At 43.4% G+C, this 27083-nt stretch overlaps 1 protein-coding gene across 19 annotated transcripts in view; it reads left to right on the top strand.

The window, feature by feature from the left end:
* PTPRT (protein tyrosine phosphatase receptor type T) overlaps nucleotides 1–27083 on the top strand; it is a 2174878-nt gene that overhangs the window by 1686725 nt on the left and 461070 nt on the right. For all 19 annotated transcript variants that reach the window (XM_069652359.1, XM_069652348.1, XM_069652364.1 and 16 more), the window contains one exon: nucleotides 24144–24180. In XM_069652359.1, the coding sequence (XP_069508460.1) occupies nucleotides 24144–24180 (37 nt within the window). The remainder of the gene's footprint in view (nucleotides 1–24143; nucleotides 24181–27083) is intronic.

Raw genomic sequence — 27083 nt, 5'->3', positions numbered from 1 at the left:
CAACACATGTTGTTGACACAGTTTACACTGTTGAATTTAAGATGTGTTGTTCAACTACTGATGGAGTTTGTAGTTGTGGTTGGTGGTTCCATGTAGATCCTGTAGATGACATGGCAGATCATGCCCCCTGGTGGGACTCTGCATGTTACCGGGCACTGTTGGTTTCTCTTTATGCTCTTCTGAACACGCTGGTTTGTGTGAAGTAGGAGGTTAGAACCACTTCAGTGCCGTGTTTACAACCGCCATGCATCTTTTAAGGATGTGGAAGAAGGCTCAGAAGTCAATGGTCTGAAATCAGTAGAAAGCAAGTACAGTAGACATGGGTTCCATTGTCACTGATAAGAAGGACATCAGTGATAACGTGGATGGTGGAGTCTCTGTGCAGCATTTCATCAGAAGCCCTGTTGGTAATGATGAAATAAGTTATTTTGGTAGATTGTGTACATTGTTGGACTGTGACAGTTTTCAGGAAGATTTTCCCCATGAATGAGAGGTGTGCGATTTGGTAGTAATTGACAAAGTAATCTTATCCATTGTAGGTTTTCTGGGCAAGAGGACGATGTGATTGGTGTGTGTGAATGGTCATTGGGTAAAATGCCTTGACTGAGCGAAACATTGTTGGTGTGGAGTGTTGCGTGAAATCTGTGTGAGAGCTTCTCCAGTGGTAGATGTAATAATGGAAATGGAAACAATGTCATCTTCATATGTGGCAGCTGTAGATGTAACAATGGAAATGGAAACAATGCAATCTGCATATGTGGCAGCGGTAGATGTAACAGTGGAAATGGAAACAATGCAATCTGCATATGTGGCAGAGGTAGATGTAACAGTGGAAATGGAAACAATGCAATCTGCATATGTGGCAGAGGTAGATGTAACAGTGGAAATGGAAACAATGCTACCTGCATGTGTGGCAGCGGTAGATGTAACAGTGGAAATGGAAACAATGCCATCTGCATGTGTGGCAGCGGTAGATGTAACAGTGGAAATGGAAACAATGCCATCTGCATGTGTGGCAGAGGTAAATGTAACAATGGAAATGGAAACAATGCCATCTGCATGTGTGGCGGCGGTAGATGTAACAGTGGACATGGAAACAATGCCATCTCCATATGTGGAGGTCTTTAGTGAAGGGACTTTTCTATGCAAATCTTCTTGGGTTATAATTCTGAAAGCACTACACCTTTGGGCAGTGGTGGTATAATGAGCCTACCAACCGCTTGACTTATTGACCAAAAATACTCTTGGTGGCCGCCGAAACAACAGAAATGCTTTGATTTTCTGTACAAATGAGTAACATCTGTTTAAAGAGCCCCACGTCCCCTTGCTCATCATCTGGAACCCACTGTTTAAAGACCACTGCCTTAGGAATGTCAAGTTGCCATTTGGGGAGGAGAGCTGTGGTGTGCTTGGACTTGTCAATTTTATATCCTTGTCTGTTGATGTCATTGCATGTGCACACAGATTGAGGAATATTAGGTTTCGGTAGGTTTGGGGTGACGTTGGAATGTTGTATGGAAAATGTCTCTGCTCTTGATGGATGCTTTTTCAATGGTTGATCTGTAGAGGTTTGCTTTGAACGCTGAAGCAGGGCTTAAGTGTGCTGAGCACAGGGACTGCAGGGTACAGAGCTCATGATGCTCATGGGTTATTCACCACTTATTTTCTTAGGGTCTCTTCTCTGAGGTTTTAGCCATATCTGTTATGCGGTGCACAGAGTACTTTTTCAGTGCAAAGTGGCTTTGCACAGGGCTAAACGTTCCATGAATTAGGCCCTTAATGTGTTTTTTGTTGTTGTTTTGCATCGTTCTTCCTGCACATCATGTGATGCAGTAGCTAATAACAACATTATACAAAGGAAAATAAACACATGTTGTAGATGTCAGAAATGTGAAGTAAGCTGGCTCGGCTTTTGCGTATTTAGATGGTGGGAGGGGAAGGGAGGGCTCCTCTCTGCCATTGAAGAAAGGGACTATTCTTGGGACTCCCACACTAGGGTGTTCTCCAGCTCCTGCCTCAGTAGCAGAGAGATAAAGTGATTTAGGTTTCCACCTCTAGCAGGTCTGTTTCCCGGCAGGTGTGGCAAGGAGGAAATGAATGATTCCTCAGCATCCTCTGACACACGCGCTGCTGAGGTTGGACTTTTGGTTGCGAATAGCCGTGGAGTCAGCAAGATCGCCTTTGCGGGCGTCCTTTCCCAAGCGGGGAGCCACCAGGGATGGCATTCCCTTCAGCTGCAAGGGCCGGCGCATGTGTTATGAAAGTATGCTCTTCTTTAACCCCTAAAATAAAACATACATCCATATTCATGCAAATCATCCTTATTCAGAGGTGCCTTTAAATCAATCCTGGAAACATACAGCTTACCCTGCCGCACAAAATGTGGACATTGTCACAATTAAAGGACGTCATATTTAGCTCAACTTTAACGCTGTTGATAATATCAGATATTGGCACACGTAATGACATCACATGTTGATCTGAGGCCCCTAATCATAATGGATTTGGCATTTGGCGAGGAAAGTGCTCGTCACCACGTATGTCCATCCTGTCCTGCACACAAATCCCTTAATTCTGGAAAAGACGGTCTGGTTATGAGCCACTGTAACTATATGTAAGTCTTAGCCGGGACACCAACATGACATATGTGTAGACTAACCAACACCCACAGGGTGATGGGCGGAGTTAGTTCTGCACCCATGTGGTCTTTGGGCAAGCCATTCCTTTACTGGAGTTAAATGGCTTGTCACTGACAATGCTGCGGCAGTTGTGCACATGGTAAGAATGATATAGACACGATTATGCAAAGCATAAGCATTTCTATCGTTAACACAGCAATGCAAGCAGGTGTTTGGAAATAAGAGGGTGAGTGGGAGCAATGTTTTCAGCCTACTCCTGTCATCAAGCTGAAACCCCCCAAAAACACAAGAGTGTGATTAGTTTGGGTGTTTGAAGATTGATTCATCAGCGAAGCATTGTCAGTGTGAGTTGCTCCACTTGCGTGTGCTCCTAGTATCTACAAGGCAAAGACATGTTGTTTGAATCGAGACCTCAATTTCTATTCACCCGTGTAATCCACCACACACATGCAGACTTTCCCTGTGCAATTAACTCCAATAAGACATCTCTACACTGGCAGTGGGGCGAATTTTCCCCAATCGGCTGGGAAACCTTTCTGGTAGGGCCACTGACGTCATCGATGAGGATCTCCACAGTACCCTATATCACCTGTGCTGTCATCTGTGACGTGATGGGGCGGCATTAAAGGAGACACTTAAGAGTTGGCATGGAACCATTGCGAGTGGTATTTTGCCAATCACTGTGCTTTGGTATTTTGGCTTCAATTTGTTAAAATATTGGACAGAAAGCAGACATGTGAGAGAGCAAATCGAGTGTTGCCCCTGTCCAGAGGGTGGTGATGCTTTCCAATGGCAATAGTCGTTACCTAAATTAGGAGCTTATAAGAGCAGTAGAATCAGCTGTTGATAGAAGATTGGTCATGTGACATCCATCCATAGCAGATGGGAGAAACATATAACACTGGCAATTTCACTAGGACGAGACAACTGTTGTCAAGTTTTTAAAACTTCTAGGGGTGGATTTAACAGACAACGTAATTTTGGCTCCACCCCGTAAAGCTATTTAATGCATGCATATCATCCATATGGTAGATCAAATCACACAAGCATTACGACTGTCACACACTGTGCTCTACTGAGTTGACAGTGAGTAGACAGCAAAACAAATCTCTGCCACATGACAACCAAGATTACACAACGGAAGACTCTGTTCCGCTTGGTTTGTTTTTTTGTGTGCAAATGTGTGTCATTCCTGTTTCTATCACTGGACAGATGTGCCCCTCTTATTCTCAGGCTTTTGAAGGTACAGTGCAGACCATTCAGCAGTCGGGAGTGAGGCAGCGACGTGCACTGAGGGTGGTGTACCCAGGTATTTCTTGGCTAGGTGTGACGACTGGATTCCTCTATCCACCTGCTCTGAGTCTGATCCCGGTTTGCTGATGCGTTTTGTTAGTAATTGTGTAGGATGACCAGATTAAAAAATAAATAATAATAAATGGGACAGGTCAGAGACATAGAAGTAGGACTAATGTAAATACAAATACAACAGTAGTCCTACTTCTATGTCGCTGTCCTGTTGCGGGGGATGGGGGCAGTGAGGAGGTGTGCTCACAGACACACTCCTCTCATTGGATGACAGTGCCGGGGAGGGGAAGTGGGAGGAAATGGGGGTGTGAAAAGCATTACACGCCCTAATTCACGCAGGATGAGTTGCACTGGGACCCGATTTTGGGATTCTGAAATCGGGTCCCAGCAAAAACCGGGTCAGAGGATGATTTCCTCGGACTGTCCCGTGAAAACCGTAACGTCTGGTCACCCTATCATTATAGCGCTGAAAAGCAGATGGAATCCTGCATGAATTGATAGATAGAGGGAAAAAAAAACATGTTTTTTGCCTGCTACCTCTGTGAAAGATTGTGCATGTCTTCGCAGGAATTAGCAGCTGGCAGCTGTCGGCAGAGCTGGAGCGCAGGAGGGTGAATGATGCTCCCGCGCCGTGAATCTGAATGGACGCGCGTTGGCAATCAATGGGAATATTACTTTCTGAAAAGAATGATGGACCCTGTGCCGCCCAGCATTGATTTCTTGCCTGGGATGGCTATTACGACAGGCGCGTGGTCCAGAATGTATGAGACAGCCTGCCTGGGCAACGGGGTCTTTGCGAGTGGTGGTCACTGGGCATGGGTGGGAGCGGGGTTCAGAAAGAGGACATGACACATATAGTGACGTGGTCGCCACCTGCAGGCGATTTAGGTGGATGCGCAAGGCGCGCATAGAGGAAGCCTGGCTCCTCCTGCTATGCTACTCACTGTATGAGCTATGCAGCTGTGTCGGGAGTCTTGTGAGGCAAATCGATATACCGGGACATGAACAAGTGAACAGCACAACTAGTGTTGTTGTTTCAGAAGTGCACGCATCCTCTCTGCCCCCCTCAGCCCCACACGAATCCTCCTTTTCCAACTCCCCCCACACATCGTAGCAAGTCCTTGCATGTCGGCCCCTAGACATTGCACGATTTCGTCTCAAATGCGTGGAGAGAAAACCTCATCGAACACCGACCTCTAGGAGCTACTTGCAGTGCTTGATGTTTGCACAACTGCGAATGCATGCTCTGAAAGGTTAAACGTGTTCTGCGATGGAGAATTCTGCTCTCACAGCACGAGTGACCCTCCAGTGTCAGCCCCTAGAGCAATGTTTAAAATCACATACCCTTGTTCGCCTGTCACTGCAATCCCGGGGTACCATTGAAGTGGACGTGCACTCTCGTCTCACTGCTGAAAGTCAGCATTGAGATTTCCGATGGCTCTCTCTGTAAACAGACAGGGAGGGGGACTGTAAACAGACAGGGGGCTTGAGGTATAAGCAAAGCTTGTTTTCGTTCACCAGCAAGGCCCCCAGTCTAGAACCAAATGCAAACGATGTGTTGGAAAGTAGCGGATGGAGGCTACTGGTGCTGTGCTTGTTTGACTTGGGATGAGGAGAGAACAGGCTGGGTACGGTCTGGGAGGCACCCCCTGCCATCTATTTATTTCCCAGGGCCCAACCTGTGACATTACAGACAGTCGAGGGGATGAGCGTGGGGCGGGAAGCTGCTGCTGTTCATGATTTCACTGGACCACTGAGAAGGAAGCACACTTACAATCCAGGGCTGGGCACACACCTGGCGGCCCGTAGAAAGTAGACAGTGCATATCTTTGATAGACAATTCATATAACACACTGTAATATTGTATACTGTGCTCTGAAGGCGCCGGGCAAGCTGCTGTTGACAATACTTAGATAAGTTTAGGCCTGTCCGTAACCTTTTTATGTTGTAATCTGTTTCATGTCAATGCGCCCTGATGCCTGTCAGCTTCGGCGCTTTATAAGTGCATACATAAAATATAATAAAATAAAATACCTAAGATCTATTGGTCAATGCATCCTGTAAGGAACGTTATGCTCACATGTGTGTGTTCACCATAGCACAACCTATGTGTTGTTTTCCCCTTTCCAAGGGGAATATCCTGATCACTTGCAGTTTCTAAATGTGAAATCCATGTTGATGAGTTGAGTGACAGGGTTGTTCAGAAGATAGCTCATTGTATCAAGCACTTGTTACAAAGATCTGTGTTCCCATGCGAGCTAACAGTTCAACATCCTGGCAAGGCAGCAATAGCCTTTGGACTTTCAAAGGTTTACATATTTGAGTGTATACACGTTGGCGATAGTTATGCCTACTGTGCTAATATGCAATACTTTCACACCAGAAAACGCAAGTGATATAGCACAGGTTTGATGCCAGTCTAGTGCTTGCCCACTCCAAAATAGGCTTGAAAAACCTAGAGTGTCATGCCCCAATTAACGCCCTGATTTATGGAATTATTTGTGTGTAAAACAGAGATTTGCTTGCCATTCTGCCTACAAACCCCCATTCGCCAAACAGGGATTTGTGCACAGTAAGGCATGCAAGTCCCCATCTTATACTCAAAAAATTCCATGAATCAGGGACTAAGTGCATAATGCACTAATCAAAAAATGTGAATCGGTAGCAACATTAAAGGCAGTGGCACCAAAGTGTGAAAGCCAATATGCCAGCTTTGCAACCAGATGGTAATTTGATGATGTTCAGATCGGTTTATAGTGATAATACCGAATAAAAAAATCTCGAAAACAAAAATCTCGAAAACAAAAGGCCGAAAAAAAAAAATATCGAATTTTTTTAATGACGTTTTTTTCTCAAAATGGGGGGGTTCCCCCCAACCCCCCTTTTTTCTATTTTTTTTTTATTTTAACCCTTTTTTTTAACTTACCTGATCCCAAAAACACATATAAATAAATAAATAAATAATTCAATTTTTTTTTTTCGAGATTTTGTATTCGAGATTTTTTTCATTCGGTATTATGTTTTCGGCCTTTTGACTGACCACCGTTCAGATCATCTTATCTCAATGTAAAGCAGGTGGATAGCATGACAGGGATTGTTTTTTCACATTCTGATGGCATTTTTTAGCCCAGTGCATTACTGTCCTAGAAAGACGTGAGAGAGTCGCCCAAACATCACAGGCCTCTTGCAAGCTTTATTTAAAGTTTGCTTATTGGACCAAAACATTTAAACTTTTACCGACAATTTCAAATGTTAATTTTCACATTGTGATTAACAATCTGCAAGCCTGTGTCAAACAATGGTTAAAGGCAGGTGAACATATCACAATCTTTATTTTGCTGGGTGAATCTGAATCTTTAAAATGCAGTAGACAGCCGAGGGGAGATCCTTAATGTTCACATAAGTTATTTTTATACTTGTCAACTTCTATTCATGATTTAGAAAGAAAAGCAGAAAATACTCCCGTTTTGCATAGCATGTTTTGACACAATATTTTTAAAATATTGTCATGTTGGTTTATTTTGTGGTTTGTGTACTTTCCAAATCAGGTTTGAGTATTATTTTTAGCTGTTAAAAGTCAAATATTCACAAATAGTTGCACCTTGCTGTTTGACAAGAATATTCAAGCAATGTGGGCAAATGCCAACATTTCAGCCTGGGCCCAAACTGTGTGATCCTGGGCAACTAATTTAATCTGATAGTGCCTAACCTGTCAAAATTGCCAGTCCCTAATAATTACAAATTGTCAGCCCATAAAAATAATTTAGTTCTCAAGTGTGCTCTTCAAAGAATTCACACTCATGGCTTAAATGAGTATGGTATTGCTTCATCTATCATAATATTATTCACTGGAATATTTTACTCTGCAATGGATTTGGTGGCACACTCATGGTAAAACTACTTAAAAAAACATGGGGCCTCATTCTGAGTAGGGCGGTAAGGGTTAATGGTCACCAGTAACAGGAACGGTGCCGTTAAACCCTTACCGCCCTACTACGAGTTCCCTTTGTGGGTCCTTCCTTAACGCCTGCTTTTAGCAGGCGTTAAGGACGTGACCCGCAAAGGAACTTTAGTGCTAATAACGGTACCGTAATTTACGATACCGTTATTTGCGCCTTCCCCATTCGTATTGAGCCCTATGGGGGCTCAAATGGGACTGGGGAAGGGCCCTGGTGAATGGGGAATTACCGGTTCCTCCAACCTTGGAATGGACCGGTAATTACTCCATTCACCAGGGCGGAGTCGGAACGATTTTGGAGGCAGCCATGCCGTAAATAGTGGCGTGGTTACCTCCAAAGTCGGAATGAGGCCCAGGTCTCTTCTAACCTCAGTCATTGTTCAATCTTTTCTGTATCCTCTTTCTATGCTGCTCGACTTTAAATTATTCATGGCTTATAATCTTTTTTCTTTTTTTCTGAGCCCATGCTTCTTCAGATGTGCATTTTTGCCTCTGCTAATCCCAGTTCTGTTCTTATGCTGGGGTATATAAACCATGGTCATTCTGCTACTGACCTGTGACACATATCTATACTGCAGATTTGAATATATTGCACAGAAAATAGGCTACTTGCACCCATCTGCGCGTGCAACTCTGTTTGCCTATTCATGGAGTCAAATGCGCTGAACTTTTTGTGGACTTGCTTGGATTTCGCTCCGGCCTGGCACGTCTGTGCGAGCTGTCAATGGACTTGCGCGAGACTTCAAGCAGAGGGAGAGCATGAACTGCACAGAGGGCTGGGAAGGGGGCGAACACCAGAAATGGGGAATATATTGCAAGAAGTGGGCTTTCGAAGGGACGGCCTGCAGGCAGTCCATTGCAGGCCCACTATTACATGGCAAGAGACATATTCATGGAATCGATTGCACAACTTCTCTGCCGGAAAATGTCCACCCAAGTCCTTCATAAGATCCTCCACCCGAAGGCTGTAGTAAGTACACTTGCGCATAGGATTTACAGCGTGCAGCTGGGATCGCATGTCGGATTTCAGGGTCTTTGTACTCGATCAGGGTTCTGATGTAATGTAGGGGTGCGCATAAGTTATGTAGTGGGCTGCAGGAACATTTTACGTGGATTCACACACACATTTCCCAAGTTATTGCTGAGTTACACATTTTCATATGCATCTTGTTAGGGTGCCAGATACAGCTCTGGGGGACCCCACACAGGCTCCCAAAGTCGCAGGCCTGCTTACGGGGTCCCCACGCACTGTTTGAATGGTGCATGTATTTGCACCCGGGGGAGCGAGCAAAGGTAGCTGATCTGGCACTTTGCTGCTTTGCGTGTGGGTGTGTTGGGGCCGTTCCAGTCGTGACTTGCGAATATGGTTACTTTGTGTGAACAATTCCATGAATATTTCTGGGAGGATAGCTCAGGGGAAATGTATTCAACTTGGAAGCAAGACGACATGAAGCAACACAAGTTTGATCCCTGGGTCAGTGCTTAGAAACCTCTCTGTGTTAAGCGCGTTATAAATAATCTATCATATCACATCATACGCGTGGTCCACAAATTCACTTAATCGTGCAGGCTTGTGCATTGGCCTTTTCGGCGTGCGGCCCTTGCATGATTTCTGCATGAAACTCTATGAATCGGCCCCTTAATACCTTCCTTGTGGTGGCTATTTGTATAATGTGCCCTTTATCAATGCTAGAATGCAACTACTCTCATTGGGGACAGGTAAAGTTGGCCTTGAAATATCACCTTTTTCCTATTCTCATTCCAGCATGGATGAAGACAGAGGACTTCATGGGGGATCCCTTGCCAATTTCAATCCCTACCAGCGGAACAAATCGAGTTATGGATTATGATTGCAAAACATGGATGGAAGTGAGCACGACCACATAGTTCTGGAGTCATTTCAGTCTTTTTGGTCAAGGGGCACAAAGTTGTCTGTGTCCAGGACCCCAAAATAAACAAAAAAGTCCCTAACGTAAAGGGGTCCAATACATTATCAGAGCAAACGGAAACAGCACAGGAGAAAAATAAACCACCAGAGCCCTATATGCACCAGGGATATGCCTGGAGTTTATTTTACTACATTAGATAAAATCAAATAATTTCCCAGATTTCAGTGAATTCCATGGATCTCGGACACAGAAGTAAATAAACATGGTGTTGGGAGGGGTGCCCCTTCTCTGACTGCAGGATGTTGGATGTTTAGGCTACAAAGCGCAAGCACATTCAGGAGCTGCACACCCATTAAGAGCTCTTACCCGCATTGAGTCTTCTACCATGAAGGTGAGCACTATGCAGAACGACTCAGTTGCTAAAGCAAACACAAAGAAAGCCTTGAATTAACTCTGATAGGCCCAGTTTCTTCACAAAAAGGAAGCTTCAACTGGCCATCTGTTGTAAGGGAATTATTACCTTTGTTAGCCATACACAGTATCAAGGCACTTGCATGAATCAAACAATAACTACAAGCAGTTGACTATCTTACAGACTTTTCTAGATGGTCTGTCAATCTGAAAGAAGTACAGCAATATGTACGACAGTTTGCAGAGATTGTAAGTGTTCTGTCAAGGGTGAAATAATAAAATAGTTCTGGCTTTAATGTCCACTTCATATTCCCTTCTGGTACAGTAGTCCTGCATTTACAATATGTACAGGAATACACAATGACACGCAATACCAATTGCATACTTTTAAGAAAGAGGAGTGTGCATGGGAGAATGTTGTAAGGACAGAAACATGGAAGATTTTTAATCCAGTATGTTTTTAATTGTCTCTGCAGGGCTGCCTTCACAGGCGTATATATGTTCATGTTCATCATTTTCTTTGCATGCATTTCATAGATCTACTCAATCGGAAAACACACACATCTTCTCGAATTGTGCCAGGACCAACTCTTTCATGGGTAAAATTAACATGTCTTATTTAAAATTAATTGAAGCGACAGGTACTCACTATGATGCAATCAATTTGACTCCCTTGCTTGTGATCATTATTTCTGGTGAGTGTGAATATTTGAGTAATACACGCGGGCATCGGCGTATCTGATTGAAAAACACCCATTCATTCCATCATTCTAATCTTCATAAACAAAAACAATTGAATTGCAATGTAATCCCTAATTCATTTTTTGTAGCACTATACATTTTTCCTCATACAAAACAACAACACACATCCTTTGTCAAACAATGACAGCAAGTAGCTACAATTGGCAGAGTGTTTCTTTTGTTGTGTCCTGAAAGCACAGCAGAAAGGGAGTATGTTTTGGGTTTACATTTCTTTATGTGTTTAGTGTATTCAGTGGCCTAGAATAATTCAAACTTTGGCCTGGCCCACAGAATCATGCGAAAGAACACACAACGATAAACTACATATATCACCTTCAGTTGCGGGGGTCCCTCCTAAGGGCCTTGTGTGGAATATGTAGGCCCGTTTTGTCAAGAACCCTGTGTGAGAGTCACTCTTTACAGTATACCTCTTCTGTTTGGGTGTGGGAAGATTTCTGTATCACTATCCAAGAAATAAGGGGTCAGATGGGTGATTAACCCACAATTTCACAGTCAAACAATCCCTTGAAGGTGAGGGAAGATTGTAGGGACACCCTCCATGTCCTTCCTGCCTGAGATGAACACTCGAAGTCTCACTTATGTAGCTAGAATTGTTGTATCTGCATAAGGACGGAGGCTCCTTCTCTACACATGTTGTATTGCGTGTGTGTCTAAGGGAGAACAGGAGGGGGAAAAGGAGGGGCAGTAAGAAGGGAAGCACGGAGGAAGGAAATATGGCTTAAGGAGACCTTGATACAATTGATATTTCGATTGGGAGGGGTCGAGGACAGAATTGATTAATTGTTAGTTCAATATAAACCACTGATGTTGGGGAGTAGACTCTTGACTTCCTGGCAGCCTCTCTGACTGACCTGCTGTGAGAGGGGGGAGGTTTCCCAGTTCCTCTCATTATAGGAATGGGGTCCTTTAGATTAGCACAGGAAACACACGTGTATGTTTTACAGTGTTTGAAAATGTATGCACAGTGTAATATTTGATCGAAAGTGTAATGGTTGGGAGTGGAAACATTACTACTGACTATTCTGGTGGATTGGTGAACAATTCAATAGCAGAAAACAAGCAACAGCACAACAACAACCATCGACAGTAGGAGACTTTGTCGCAATTGAGAAACTGCTTCCCTCTAAGCACCACTCTCTTATACCCAAAGGGACATATGCATTTCGGTAAAAGGGAGGTCCAGACACAAGGCATGGAATCATAATGAAACAATGTTACAAGCAGGGAACACAGCTCCAGCATACAAGTATTTGATACAAGCTGTGTTCTCTTATCAGAAAGGACAGCATAAAGTGATACATTTAGTGGAGCTGAGTATACACACAATCTCAGCCACTTTTCCTAAGAAAGTGGTAGCATAAAACACACTTGCATATGCCAAAAGGGAAGCACACCAGAAACGCGAGCTGTTGAGGCAAGCATACCTACACAGTAGGCGAAGACTCTGCATTGCAAGGACATGTACAGTAAAGCCTAAAGCCTTGCCTTGCACGGGCAAGAAACAGTTTTTAAACATGGCAGTTGGCATACGTAATCAGTATTATAATGCAGCAGTCTGCTAGGGGAGTACATACAATGTTCAATTCCAGACTTTTCCCCCACAGGAGCTGTAAGTGCACATTGCTCCACTCCTTTTAAGCGAGATGTGTATTTTCTTGTTCTGTGTCTATCGAATTGTTCATCACAGGCCTTTAGCATTAGGTTAAGGCAACTACATGCACAGTGGTTTGACTGACATGCTTCTGTCAGCTGGTGACAGTAGCCTGCTTTAGCTATATGATGGTGGGATCAAGCGCTGCACAAAGGTGCATAACTTGCTCTGTGATATGGGGGGAAGAGATGATTATGAGGTTCATCAAAAAGCAATTAGGTGTTCTCCACTAAAACTGATAGTGTGACAAGTTGAGAACCACCCCCCCAAGTCTATGTACTTTTTAAACTGAACAATAATCATACCTTTGCCTTCATATATTTTCGTATATTTCTCTACATTGGCAGGATGCATCTATGTCCTAAATATTCAAGCTTGAACCAGTTTGAGGAACAGTCAAAGCACTTAAATGTAAGGTGCTTCGAGGTTATGGTAACTGTTTTTGATCTATTGATCTATTGATGGCAGAAAAAATGTAAGGTTTTAAAATAGACATGAGACCTGCAGAGGAGGACAGGATAATGTCCCCCACGGGATGCAGTTTATATTCTATTCCAAACTTGAGTGCCCGCTCAAGATAGAAATAGTAAAAAAAAGAACCTTTCTGTCTGTAACGAGAGCAGGCCCGCTTGCACTGGAAACAATAGCACAATAAGGATGCTGATGGTGAAATCGAAAAGGTATTTTTTTCTATTCTGAAATCTGACTTTTTTCTATTTCGATTGAGGATGCCTGCCAGTGCAAACATTCCATCCCTCTTGGAAAAATGTTAAGGATGGAGAAGGAACGGGTGGTTAGAATGGACATTTTGGATGTTCTTGCTCTCTACAAGGGAACCACACATAGGGCCTCTTTATGAGTTGGGCGCAAAGGGATTACCGGCACCGGTAAGGACACCGGTGCTGGTAAACGCTTTGTGCCCTATTCCGAGGTCCCTTAGCGGATCCCTCCTTTAATGTCTGGTCTGACCAGACGTTATGGACGGGACCCGTTAAGGGACTTCAGAGCTAATAACGGTACCACAAATTGCAGTACCGTTATGAGCTACTTCCCCATTCCCATTGAGCCCTATGGGGGCTCAAATGGGAATGGGAATGGATTTTTCAATGAAGACTTACCGGTCCCGCAAAGGTCGGACTACACCGGTAAGTCCCCATTGAACCAAGTCGGAGTCGGTACCGGTATGGGAGGTAGTCATGGCGCAAATAGCACCATGACTACCTCCATACTCGGAATGAGGGCCATAGTTGTGTGTTGGCAGATAATTAAGTGGGCAATCTTTCAATATTCCCGAATCACTATTATGGTGGTTCTTAGAACCGTAGGCATTATCCTAGCCTTTCATACTCTTTCACATAATACAGAGACATATCTTAGAGTAGTGTCTAAATTAAGTATTTGTCAAGTAGAAATTTGGGACATTGCTACAAGGGGTGAGCGAGGATAGTCAGAATAGAATAGTGTGGAATCAGCACTGGATTCCACCACCGCCGATCTGCAAAATCAGCTCTACTTTTCCGCCACCACTGAAATTTCACCCTGTTTCATGCAGTTTTGCACAGTACATGGTGTTTTGTTCCCATGTTAGTTTCATCTCGTGCTACGAGAAACTTTGCACAGGTCGTTTTTTTCCAATCCGTTCTAGTTTCGAGCAGCAACATGAGAAAATGTGCGCATTTTTTAGATTAGCAATCATTTCACCAGCGACACAAGAAACTTTGCATGGTTCTTTTATTGATCACTGCTAGATTCCCGACACAAACAACTCTGTGCAGGTTGTTTTCAATCCATACCAGTTTCATGGAGTGGCAGGAGAAACTTTGGGTGGGCTTTTTTCGATCAGTGGTAGTTTCATGCAGCGGCACGAGAAGCTTTGCTTTTTTTTCACAATGTTATGCTCGATTTATAGTAGGTACAAACAGTGGCACGAGAAACTTTGCACAGGTTTTTCAAACTGTGCTAGGTTTGTGCAGTGGCACGAGAAACTTGGTGCCACTGCTTTCATTTCATGCAAGGTCTAGGCTGTGGGACAAGGAGATTCCTGCAGCTTTTTGATTGATTGGTCGTAGGTTCGCGTGCAGCATCAGAAACTTTGTGCTGCTCTTTTCGATTTGTGCTTGGTTTGTGCAGCGGCAAGAGAAACTTTGTGCCGCTGCTTTCGTTTCATGCGAGGTCTGGGCTGTGGTACAAGGAGATTCCTGCAGCTTTTTGATTGATTGGTAGAAGGTTCGCGTGCAGCATCAGAAACTTTGTGCTGCTCTTTTCGATTTGTGCTTGGTTTGTGCAGCGGCAAGAGAAACTTTGTGCCGCTGCTTTCGTTTCATGCGAGGTCTGGGCTGTGGTACAAGGAGATTCCTGCAGCTTTTTGATTGATTAGTAGTAGGTTCACGCAGCAGCACCAGAAACTTTGTGCTGCTCTTTTCGATTTGTGCTTGGTTTGCAAAGTAGCACAAGAAGCTTTTTGCCAATCTTTTTGATTAAATCTAGGTTTGCAGAGCCCTAATCGCTACACCTTAGATTGCTTAGTCACAGGGTAGTAATCTATATGTGAAGTAACTGCAGTAAGAACATTTTTGATGGTCAATAAAGATATTAATCTTAGAATGCTACTGTCCACTGCTCTAACCTAACTTAACTTCTTTATTAAAACTTATATTGCAAAAATATGCAGAGCTCTTGTAGTGTTTCAGGTGGAATCCGAGAGTTTCCTCTGATATTGGTGTTTTTGCTAACGTAATTTGGCTTCCTTATACAATATTGATTTAAAATGTTCCCACTCTAAAGAGAGGGCCGCAAGGAACATATTTGCATAGTGGTATGGCCATGGGTCCAAGGACAGCCAGAGTACCTAACCTGACATGGCACAGCCTGAAGATCTGAGAGGGTCTTAATTCCAACTACGGTCTTAGTATCACAAAGTGGTCCCATATAAACTCGATTTAGCCCTGGATTTCCATAGAACAGCCCTTTGCAATCTGAGACTGTAGGTTTGCTTTTGCCATATGGTTGGTCTTCTAAATACTCAAATGCAAAGTGTTAATGGCTAACAAGTCAAATACCGCCACTAGGCAGCAACCTTCCTGCAACTACCCTATCCAGACTACATGGGAAGGTAGCAGGGCTGGATGTGATATCCTTCCATGACAGAAGGTAACTCAAGATTTATGTAAACTGCTCAGTGTTGAATTTTCAAAATGAAATCACTAGATTTTGATATTGTTTGAAATAGGCCTTCATCTTTTTATTTCTACCGGAGCCTGGACAGCCCAGCTAGGCCTTATTTGGCTAAAAGTATGTACGCATTCTTATCCTACACGTGACATCAACACCTTGGACTTCGGTTTCCAAAGGTGTTTCCACCACTAGTGCATTGTGACTATAATAATGGTAAAAGGCGCTATATAAATGACAGCTACAATACAATACACAGTGAATAAAATGTGGAGGTTCCACAGAGCTAAATGTTTTTTATATGTTCTTTTTTCCCTTTAAAAAAAAAAAATAAGACAGAAAGCTCAATGAAGTTTTGCAATTATTTACTTTACCTTTTGTTAATTGACTAAATAGTGAGGTAAGAATTTGCTTCAAAATGAGATGGCCCATCACAAAGTGACAATTAGTACTTTCCAAGAATATTAGGAGGTTAACAAATAAAAGAGTCATTGAAGAGAACCTTGTCCTCACAGATAGGCCTTGTAGGCAGCACTTAACAGACAAAAGCACACAGCAAGACACTTTAATATGGGCCCACAGAAGTCAGGCCTGTTCCACAGGTGCTTAGCTGCCAAGTGGCCAAATGCCAGGGTTGCCACTTTGAGCTAATCCTGGCGTCTCCTATTTCAGCCATGTTTGTGCTCAGTAGAGGAACTCAAAAAACCTTTGGTAAATGTTGTAAAATTTGAGAGTTGCAACCGTCAATTAACAAGGGTAATCCAGATGTGCCCCCATTGCAAACGCTACCATGTGTTTTGCGCATTTGGTAAACCTTGGTGTTTTATCCTAAATTCTTAAGGGTAATCCAGAAGTGGACCCCTTGTTTATCTCATTTTAGAGAGACTCAGCTTCACCACACTGATGATGCCCAGCACAGCTGCAACACAGGTCTGGGATTGCTTTTGGTACTCTATCTCAGAGATTGGTATTGCATTTTGGTGCTGGACTGCCCTTGTGGGTGGTACAAATACTGATATGCAAATGGTTATTGCTCCTCTGTAAAGGTGGTTGTAGATCCTCCTGAGGGGAATACATTCTATAGAGCAGGCTATTTGATACACACACGTTCTCGTTAGGGAATACATTCTATAGAACAGGCTAATTGAAACATACTCGTTCTCGGTAAAGACAGCCTTTGTAAACTAATTAGAACATTAAAACAGCGACCGAAAGTATTCATGTCATGCAGGCTGGACATATACAGACTGTCCACTCCTCACAGTATAATGCATGAGTAAAGCATTGAGGCAAGAATGGACACAACATTGAAAAGACAAAATTAAAGTGGCTTCTTTAAAAATGTCTTTGGATAATGTAGGAAAGTGTGACCTAACCAGTCTCTAGGGACCAGCCGATAAGGGGGCTTAGTTTTCCTTGCAATGGGGCAGCCAGTCCACGAATGCACTCTCTTAGTCCCTTTAGCAGTCTCGACAGTGTCAAACGGGCTATTTGACACTTCTTCATGCTACCAAAGTGAAGGGTTCAGTACAAGCTTCTTTATGCAGTAGGCTACTTGGGAGTTGAATGCAGCCCGTTGCATCCGGCTGTTCAATCAGTGGTCTGAATGTGGCTTCCAGTCGAAAGGCAGGGTCAATTTCATTGTGAATAGAATGTTTATATGCAGAACAAACTGGGCTGTGGGTAATGCCCATGGACTCAGAAAACAAGACTGTTGGTCATTATAATGTCTAATTTATTTCTAACATGCTTAATACCGAGAGGTTTCTAAGCGCGGACACGAGGATGGAACCCTGAGCTATCCTCCCGAGATGAACCACCCCCATTGAAGAATTGTGGATCTCTTCTGTCCTTCTCAGGCAGCGGCATTCTGACGGGGGGTTGATGCATTTACATGGCTACTGTCAGGTTGCAAAGGCTTAATAAAACGGATTTCTTGCTTTCCAGCCGTTCCCTGAGGGTTCGATCTGCAGGAAATCGGGGGGAGTGGGGCTGGGGAATGGGGGGGATAGAATGTGTATTCCAAGATGACAGAATGTTTCGTTTCGGGGGACTTGCCTGCTCAGTACTCTGTGGTACGCTCTGCACACTTTGCTATCACAGATCCACCTGTCTCCTCTCAGCCTGCCCACCCCCTGCTGAGCAAGTTCCTGTGAAGTGGACATGGCCTAGCTCTGCTCAGGGAAATCAACCCTCGCAATGCATTCGCGGTATAAGGATTCTCAGCAGAAACAAAGCATTTACTGCGATAGGTGGGCCACATCTTCACAGTTCCGAGTAGAGGGAAAGCACTCACAGCCCTTTCTGCAGGTATCCATCTCATCTACTCATCCAGTGGTTGGAAAGATAAAACAGGCAAGCAAACTGTTTAACCATCAAATGTGAGACTGGCAATGCAAACATGACATTATGTTATTCCACTATGTCCATCTTTTGGGCGATGTAGTTTATGTTTAATAAAATTCAGCCTCCACTTCATAAAAGGCATCAGTACTACCCCCGAGTCTAGATTTTATTGAGTCTACTCTAAGTTTACCGTTAAAACTTCTATACATGGCCCTCCTCCATATTTCCAAGGAAAGGTACATGTGGAAATGGACATAACTTTTTTTCTGTGCATACTACGGACACACGCTTTCATGACAAGCTTTCTTAGGCTGTCAGGTGCGTCCTTTATTGTATACGGTGCCAGAGCACTCCTCCTGGCAGGTATGCCAAACAATAATGGCAACACCATGCAAGCTAGAAAGAAACAGTTGGTGCGGCACTGTTTAAAATGCAATCCCATTGCTGCTAAAAAGAACTTAGTTTTAACAGACTGTTGCCAGATGCATTTGATATTCTGTCCTACCTTCTATTGTAACACTAACCTGATAATGGGTGCCAGGAGACAGCGGTAGGTTATCAAGACATTCACTTAGTGCCAAATGAGCTCTTCAATTGAAACATGAATAGAACACTGATAGATAGTTTCTGAATGCACACATTTCAATCCCATTTTCCCGTGCCTGAAAGGTGGCAATTCACTGTTCAACTGCTGTGGTGGCTGAGGACAGTGTCCAGCAGAAGTATAAGTACACCCACTGTCAGAAGGGTAGTGATTATGTTACACTGAGGTCTGTCACAGTGTGTCTGGTCTTCAAGTGCCAGCAGCACAATAGCAAAGATTGTAACCATTCTGGCACCCTTTTTCTCACTACCGCCTAAACCTGATTCCACAGACATGAGTGGGGTGAGTTATTTACCCCTGCCCTGTTTTTCTTTCAGTTCTTATTTAATGTTGGGTTGCTTCATTATGTTAAGTATGTTTACTTGACAGACTTGAATGCAATTCCATTGAAACCTGCATATCTTTCAAGGGACAGCTGGGGGTTCCAGTATTTCCTATAAGCCAATGATTTACAACTGTGTGGCTATGGACATGTATCCAAACTGATGTAGTGGACCTCACGTAGAATGGTCGTTTCCTATTTGGTTTCATGCTCGATGTTCTCAAGGCGGCAATATTTACTCCTTTTTTGAAGATCCACCTTATTTACCCTACTGAATTATCTAACTTAGGACCATTTTCTAATCATCCAAGCATGGCCCAGCTGATTAAAAAGGTTATTTGCTAACAATGGCAGTCAATCATTTAAGCTAACAGCATGTATGACCAACATCAACACCGATTCCACCCTGCACATGGGACAGAAGCATTCACCACCTCCATCCAAGGTTACATACAATTGTGGTCGGACCAGGGAGGTTCAGAGGCCTTAATAGGACCTATCAGCAACGTTCAGTACTGTGTGCCATAGCACACTTGAGTAGGCTGTAATCGCTAACATAGTCATTGCAGAGGATGTTATCAAGTCCGCAGGCTCAGAGGCTCCCATAGTTGATATTGTGGAGGCTGCTATATGCAATGTTGCTGAAGATTGTCTTCCCGCTATTTCCCCCAAAAATGATCACAATATGTGGAACAGCCCTTTTATAAAATCTGCACTTGTCAATACATTGCGAAACATTCTACGGAAGTAGCTGACCTTATTTGTGAACTTGGAATTGACAGTGGGCCTCATTACAACCCTGGCGTTAAGGGGTTAACGGCGCCGTAAAAGGTTGTGGCGCCGTTAAACCCTTAACGATCGATTCACACTTTAACGCCTGCTTTTTGCAGGCGTTAAAGTCCAACGCGCTAAGGGACCTTGGTGCTAATTACGGCACCGTAATTTACGGTGCCGTAATTAGCGTCTTCTCCATTCCCATTGAGCCCTATAGGCCAAAAATGGGAATGGGGAAGGGGCCATGGTGAATGGGTATTTACCGCCCCGCCAACCTTGGAATGGGGCGGTAAATCCGCCATCCACCATGGCGGAATCCGGCATGGACCATGGTGCTAATAGCACCATGGTCCAACGCCAGGGTTGTAATGAGGCCCATTATGTTCTTCACAGAAACTTGGGCTATCGGCCCATCTCTATCATAAGCTGTACCCGATTCCCATCTTATCCTGCATCACGACCGAACAGACAGGTTTGGAGGTGGGGTTGCTGTCATTTTCTCTAAAGGGCTTAAAATGCATTCTTTATATTTTCATCCTATACCAGGCTGCAAACTCCAGGTAAATCCTAAATTGACATATAACATTTTATCCGTGTATCATCCTCCTGATCATACTCACTGATTGAAATAATTGAACCTTTTATGCCCAATATTTTAACTAACATTTTCTTGGGGGATTTTAATTTAGGATACTTGGAACCTAATGACAAGGATGCTTTGGATCGTTGAACTACTCTTGACAAAGTTTAAACTGTCCCAATTAGTCAGAGGCCCCATGCATAAGTAGGGTCGTACCATCAACTGGATAGTTGCCAAAAAATACAGCATTTCAAATATTTCTTCGATACCTCAGGGGCAACGTGTTCGCCTTGGAAGAAAGAAAACACAGAACACCACAGGTTGGATACCCGGGTTCATGCTTAGAAACCTCTGGGTATTAAGCGCGTTATAAATGGCATATCATATCATATCTGCCCATGGTCAGATCATGTTATTATATGTTTAGATTTATACATACCGAGTTAAGCAAAGGTCACTCCGGCCAATACGTCCAAGACCCTATGCCTCAATAATAGTAAAATCACTCTCCAAGCTATGGCCCCTATGCTTAAACCTTTACTTGTGGATTCTTTTCGTGAAACACCTTTGGATCAGAAGGTTGACTCCTACCATGCCAATACATATATACCATCCTTATATTAAGAAAAGCCAAATCCATTGGCATTTATCTAAATACTGAGATGAATATGAATGTCCGGGTCTCAGCCACCGTTAGTTCTTGTCACTACCGTCTTTGTCTGCTCCGTCAGTTAAGACCAGTCCTTTCTGATTCTAATGCTGCTACCGTAGCCAGGGATATTATTGGGAGCAGACTGGACTATGGCAATGCATTGCTTGTGGGCACGCCAGCATATGAAGTTGCAACACTTCAATTGATACAGAACACAGCTTCCCGGATTGTGGCCAATGTGGTCAGAAGATCTCAAATCTCCCCAATGCTACAGAACCTTCTTTGGTTGCCAGTTGCTCACAGAGTCAAGTTTAAAGCCCTGGCTATTTTACATACTTTTACGTCTGGTGAAGCTCCCTCTTATTTTACGGCTCGATTACGGTCTTACTATCCATTACTTCCCCTCCAGCTCACAATTCTTAACCACAAACACGATGACCGGAATTGCGCTGCTGGTGAATCCTTTCAGACCTCTGCCTCAGCCTTTTGAACACAGTACCATTGTGTTTGCAGACTGGCCTGATTCTGGTGTCTTTTAGAAAAAAATCTGAATACATTTGTCTTAAGATTCTTTTTTTGCTTAATCTTATTGTCCCATTAGGGGTCTAACTTGATTCTTACTGGAGTACTGTTTTCTGTTTTTGTGTATGTATAGTCTTGTCATTGCCCTTTATGTAACAGTGTTTTAATGACTTTGGGTTTAAGCACTCTATAAACAAATAAAAAAAAACATAAAGATGTTCAGGGACAATGCCAACAAGTACTGTCTTCACTTTCTTTTCATGTCACGACTATCGCTTCAATTGTGAAGTCCCTCGGGGATCTGCCCTGTCAACTTTATTTTTTGATCTAAATACCCCCCTCACGCCCCTTTTCGAAGCTTATCCAATATGATTTTGTAACTGAGGTTTGATGAAATGGACAGTACAAGAAAATTCACTGAATGCCTCCTTGCCATTCAGTCCTGGTTGAAGTTCATTCAATTACCTGCAAATGAACTCTGGCAAAAAACATATCCTTGTGATAGGCTCGGGTCTGGGTTCCTGACTTTTACCTGCTGGTAATAGAGTTGGTTGTTAATCCACGTCCGGTAGCGCTGTTTAAGAACTTGGGAGTCTTGAAAGATTCTAACCATTCCATGGCCCTCTAGTTAATTTAACAGCGAAGAAGGTATTTTACCCTCTTCATCTTCTTAGGGACATCTTTCCCTTTCTCGAAGTCTCCATTTACGTGTAAAATCCATATCAATTGCTTGCATATTTTGTATTATTTGAGCAGTGCCTATCAGCCTCTCCCTGAAATCCATCTAAGTATCCTCGAGCGCTTTCAGAAGGCTGCATCCCAGGTACTACTGAAACTTTGGCGATGTAATCTCATCTCTCTGGCTCTGTGACAGCATCACTCACTTTCTGCCGAGGAGGGAATGCAGTCTAAAACACTGTGCACGGTGCAAAGTCGTCTACCATAATGGTTTGCAATTTGTAAGCGAAACATTCCAAACATATGCGCCTTCCTGTTCTCTGGGATCTGCTGCTTCACTGCTACTGCAAGTCCCCAGGTTTGCACGGAAAGGCTTAGAGGGGGGCCTTGTCTTTTCGGTCTTTGCTGCTGCACTTTGGAACACTGCCCTTATCCCAATAAAAGCCCTTGCTAGCCATGCCCAGTTCGAAGGGCCTTAAACATCTCTCTCATTCCTAAGTAAACATAACCTGTAAAGTGTCGGGGAAGGGGCCAGGAGAATTAGGATACTTCCACAGTGACAGTGTCCTCTACAAAATCCACTACTGCAACACATTTAATGAACCGTAATGATTAAAAATCACTTTCCATGAGATGCATTGCTCGTTTGTGTTTGTGTAAACTACTTGTTAAGAGTTCAGTAAACTTTGCTGGGCATAGGTAGTTCTAAGGGGTTTCCAGCTACTGCTGATGAACTTCACAATATCACTCTGTTGTCGCACAATATCTAAATAAATGTGAAACTTACTTTATTAATAGGGGTCACTGCATCTTTTTTTATGGGCATTGGTGTGATTTTGATGACATGTCATGTGTTTGCGGGAGACTGAATAATGCGCTCTGGGTGTGAGGGGATCTTGTGGGGAAAGTACATCTGCTGCGTGGGTGACATGTCTTTTCATTGATTGAAACTGACAGGCATGCCGTTTGTCAGCTGTCTTTTCATCAGGCGTCAACTAACGGAAAACATATTAAGACATCAAAACAACCAAACAAATAGGACATTGGATGGAGTAATTAGAAAGGTGTAACACATACCGTGGGCGCTCCAACTAACGAAAACAATAATAACACGAAATTAAAAATAAGATGAAAGGAGATAGAAATAAAACACTAAATAATAGATAAGCATTCACTTCAAATGTTCTTTTTGTCTGAGGTCACGATGTCTCTTCCATTGGTTGTGTTGTGTTAATTATTGCACAGTGGGGGTTTACAGCATCACTGCGGAGGCTGTGCCGCTTCTGGGTGTGGTAGCTCTCACTGTCCCTGGATACACCATGCATATTCTCTCGAGTGGCATGGCCACGCACTTATTTAAAGAGAAACCTTCTACCGAAAGCATTACACAGGGCCTCATTACACGGATGGCGGAGAACCATGGTGCTATTAGTGCCATGGTTCATGCCGGTAAAATACCGGCACCGCCATGGCGGAAAGGGGAATTACCGCCCCATTCCAAGGTTGGCGGGGCAGTAATTCCCCCTTCCACCATTTCCCTTCCCCATTCCCATTTTTGCCCCATAGGGCATAATGGGAATGGGGAAGGCGCTAATTACGGTACCGCAAATTGCGGTACCGTAATTAGCTCCCTGGTTCCCTTTGCGGGTTGGTTTTTAACGCCTGCAAAAAGCAGGCGTTAAATCCCCCAACCCGCAAAGGGACCTCGTAGTAAGATGGTAAGGATTTACCGGTACCAGTATTTTACCGGTACCGGTAAATCCTTACCGCCATCCGTGTAATGAGGCCCACAGACTCTAATTGAAAGCAAAGACTGCTGTCAGTAACAGTGTATTCATGCTCGCCGAATGTCTGGCTAAAAGTCTTCTTTTCTTTACAGGAAACCAAAATTAACTGTGTCCGCCTGGCAACAAAAGGTAGGTCATGGTCCCATTTGACTGCAATTGTCGCGCTTTTGTGACCGAGGATGAGGTGTGACTGCAGGTAGCATGCTGACTGTGTCCTACACTGGACTCTCCAGTAAACGTCTTCTCTGAAGAAGTGCCATGAATGTGCGATATGAATCGAGTCTGTATGTTAAAGTTATTGCAGTTAAAAAAAAAACAATACATGTATAATACATCTAGGTTCGAGGCATACAGACTGTGGGAAGAGCATGCAGAATCAGTGCATCATGCCCTTATTCTTGTGGACCGGTCCACACTACTCAAGTGTGCCCTGTCAGCAGACATAACCAGGCACAGACACTGCGGGGGCCCTAATTATCAAAGTGCTTTATAATGGCAACACCCAATTGGGAAACGTTCTGTGAATCAGGGCCTGAGGAGTCCGCCATTGTATCCCACACAAAGGACTCTCATTAACTTCGACACAGCAATGCCATTTGTTTATTGTACTGAATATATTGTTTCAGAAACAGGTACTATACAAAGAATAAAGCATGGCGTTAGCAATTGCATAACTGGATGCACACATTACACAACGCCACCTAGTAGCCATCGCTGGAAGTGTGACTTGGCTCAAATGGACTATCCTACTTTCACATTTCAGATGAACGATTTTCTTTTTTTTCAAACCTTTTTAATCCCACCATAACTTTCTTGGTGTTTTGCGAACATAGCCAAATTCTCCAACCAAAAGGCTGTCCAGATTATACTGCACTGATGATCCGTAATAAGGGTGAAAAAAGGTATGTAGTTGTCCTGCAGCCGTGTAAATGTCTCTCTTGTGTTGATTAAGCTATGCATAAAGTTACGCTGCCGTTTTAGACAAAGACAATTTTCTGGAGAAAAGGGTTTGCCTTTCAGCTAATTTGCATGCCCACAATGCCTTGCCGTTGTGGCTCAGAACTGGAGGTGAACTTCCAGCGATGGCTACTAGGTGGCGTTGTGGAATCAGTGACTTGGATCAAATGGACTTTCCTACGTTCACAATTCAGGTGAAAGGGTGTTTTTTTAAGCCTTTTTGATCCCACCATAACCTTCTTGGTGTTGTGAAAACATGGTGAAATGATCCAACCACAAGGCTGTCAGGATTAAACTGAACTGATGATCAATAATAAAGGTGAAACCAGGTATGTGGTTGTTCTGGCAGCCTTGCAAATGTCTGTCTTGGGTTGATAAATCTATATATAAAGTAGCACCGCCCTCTTTGACAAAAACAATTTGCTGGAGAAAAAGGTTTACATTTGAGCTAATTTGCATATCCACAATTCCTTGCTGTTGTGGCTCAGAACTGGAGTTGAACTTCCAGCGATGACTACTAGTTGGTGTAGTGGAATGTGTGACTTGGCTCAAATGAAATTTCCTTCACATATATATATATATATATATATATATATATATATATATATATATATATATATATATATATATATATATATATAGCAGCCCCCCCTGGTGTTCCTCTCCACCCCACACACCACTTCCCACAAAAAGAGAGAAGAGAGACCCACCACTTTCTTTGTTCGGATATGCTACTTAATTTTGAGGAGGCCAAGGAAAAGATGGCCTCAAGTTGCTACAACAGAAAGAGAAAAAAGCTGTCTAGATTGTGCTATCATTCTTTTTTTACTTCATCTTTATTTGAATCAGTTCATATGTAAGTCTTTATCCTTGCCGCATCTGTGATGCATGATGCACTTGTGCTGCCTGACTGAGCTCTCTTTAAGGCTGGTGATTTTTGAATTTCCGGATGTATCAAGTGACAAGTTATAAGGCTTTTATATGGGATTGTTTCTCCTGAATCCGAAACCTCACCAGTGGCCGTTGCTGGCCTTGATATGGATTCTCATTGACGCTGACTTCTTCATGAGCTGAAGTCTCTCGGCAAGCACACATGGAAGCCATGCCTCTTTGCTGTTCCTATTTTCCAAAGATGATTACACAATTCTGTGGATAAATGATCCTTGGTCCGGAACAGGTGGAAGCAGACACAGATCCTGGAGTAATCGAACTTTAAGCACAAGCCACAAAATGGCTGCAGCTTGCTCTTGCTCTCACAATATATAAGCTGCTCTTAATCTTCTTCCTGGCCTTCCATACCTCGAAACCACTGGGCAATGATGGCTTGACCAACTGCTACTATAGCACCAGCTCGTTCTCTTGGTGTAAACGTGCATCCTCTTTTTTTCTGGATCGTAGGAAACTGTTACATGTTCCTACTATTGGTGGAAAAGGCAGTTCCTCCCATTTCATGGATATGACTTAAAGCATATACCGCTCTAGATACTGTGTGATAAAAGCCTCTGGGATTGTGCAGTGAACGCTTCCTGTGTCCTTCTGCTCCACCATTGGGATTCACGGCTTCCATAAGGTTTTCCAGTAGGCCCTATGACCTGCCAAATGAGGCTCCTTCAAGGGGTGGGCCACTTGTTTAACCCACTCTTGTAAGCAAAGGTTTGCCCCCAAAGTGACATCCATTAACGTGACCACCCTGGGAGTTCTGTCACAGGGATATTAAACATAACATCGGAAACACCAGACAACTTGTGGTAGAGGTTCCAGTGGCTGCTTTGATGGACTCTGGCTCTCTTACAAGCCTCAAGTCCAGAACAAAAGACCAAGGTCCTACATATTACATAACTTCTTTTTCCAAAGACATGCACCACTTCAGTAGCTTGATTAATACCTCGTACAAATGACAAACAAGTCAATTGCATTAATTGAATATAACTGTGATACCTTCCTCATCTTTTATTTTTGCAGCCTCTTTTTAAAATGGCACTTCTTTTAATTAGAGGCGTAAAAGTGATGCCCAATAGTGTAACGCTTCCATGTATCGCTTCAGCCCATTTTCATGCTGATACAAGCTACAGAAG

The sequence above is a fragment of the Ambystoma mexicanum genome, chromosome 3p, assembly GCF_040938575.1.
Source record: "Ambystoma mexicanum isolate Mex_15411 chromosome 3p, UKY_AmexF1_1, whole genome shotgun sequence".
NCBI classification, from domain to species: domain Eukaryota; kingdom Metazoa; phylum Chordata; class Amphibia; order Caudata; family Ambystomatidae; genus Ambystoma; species Ambystoma mexicanum.
The sequence above is the reverse complement of the archived record's forward strand: the minus strand, read 5'-3'. Positions and strand labels throughout refer to the sequence as shown.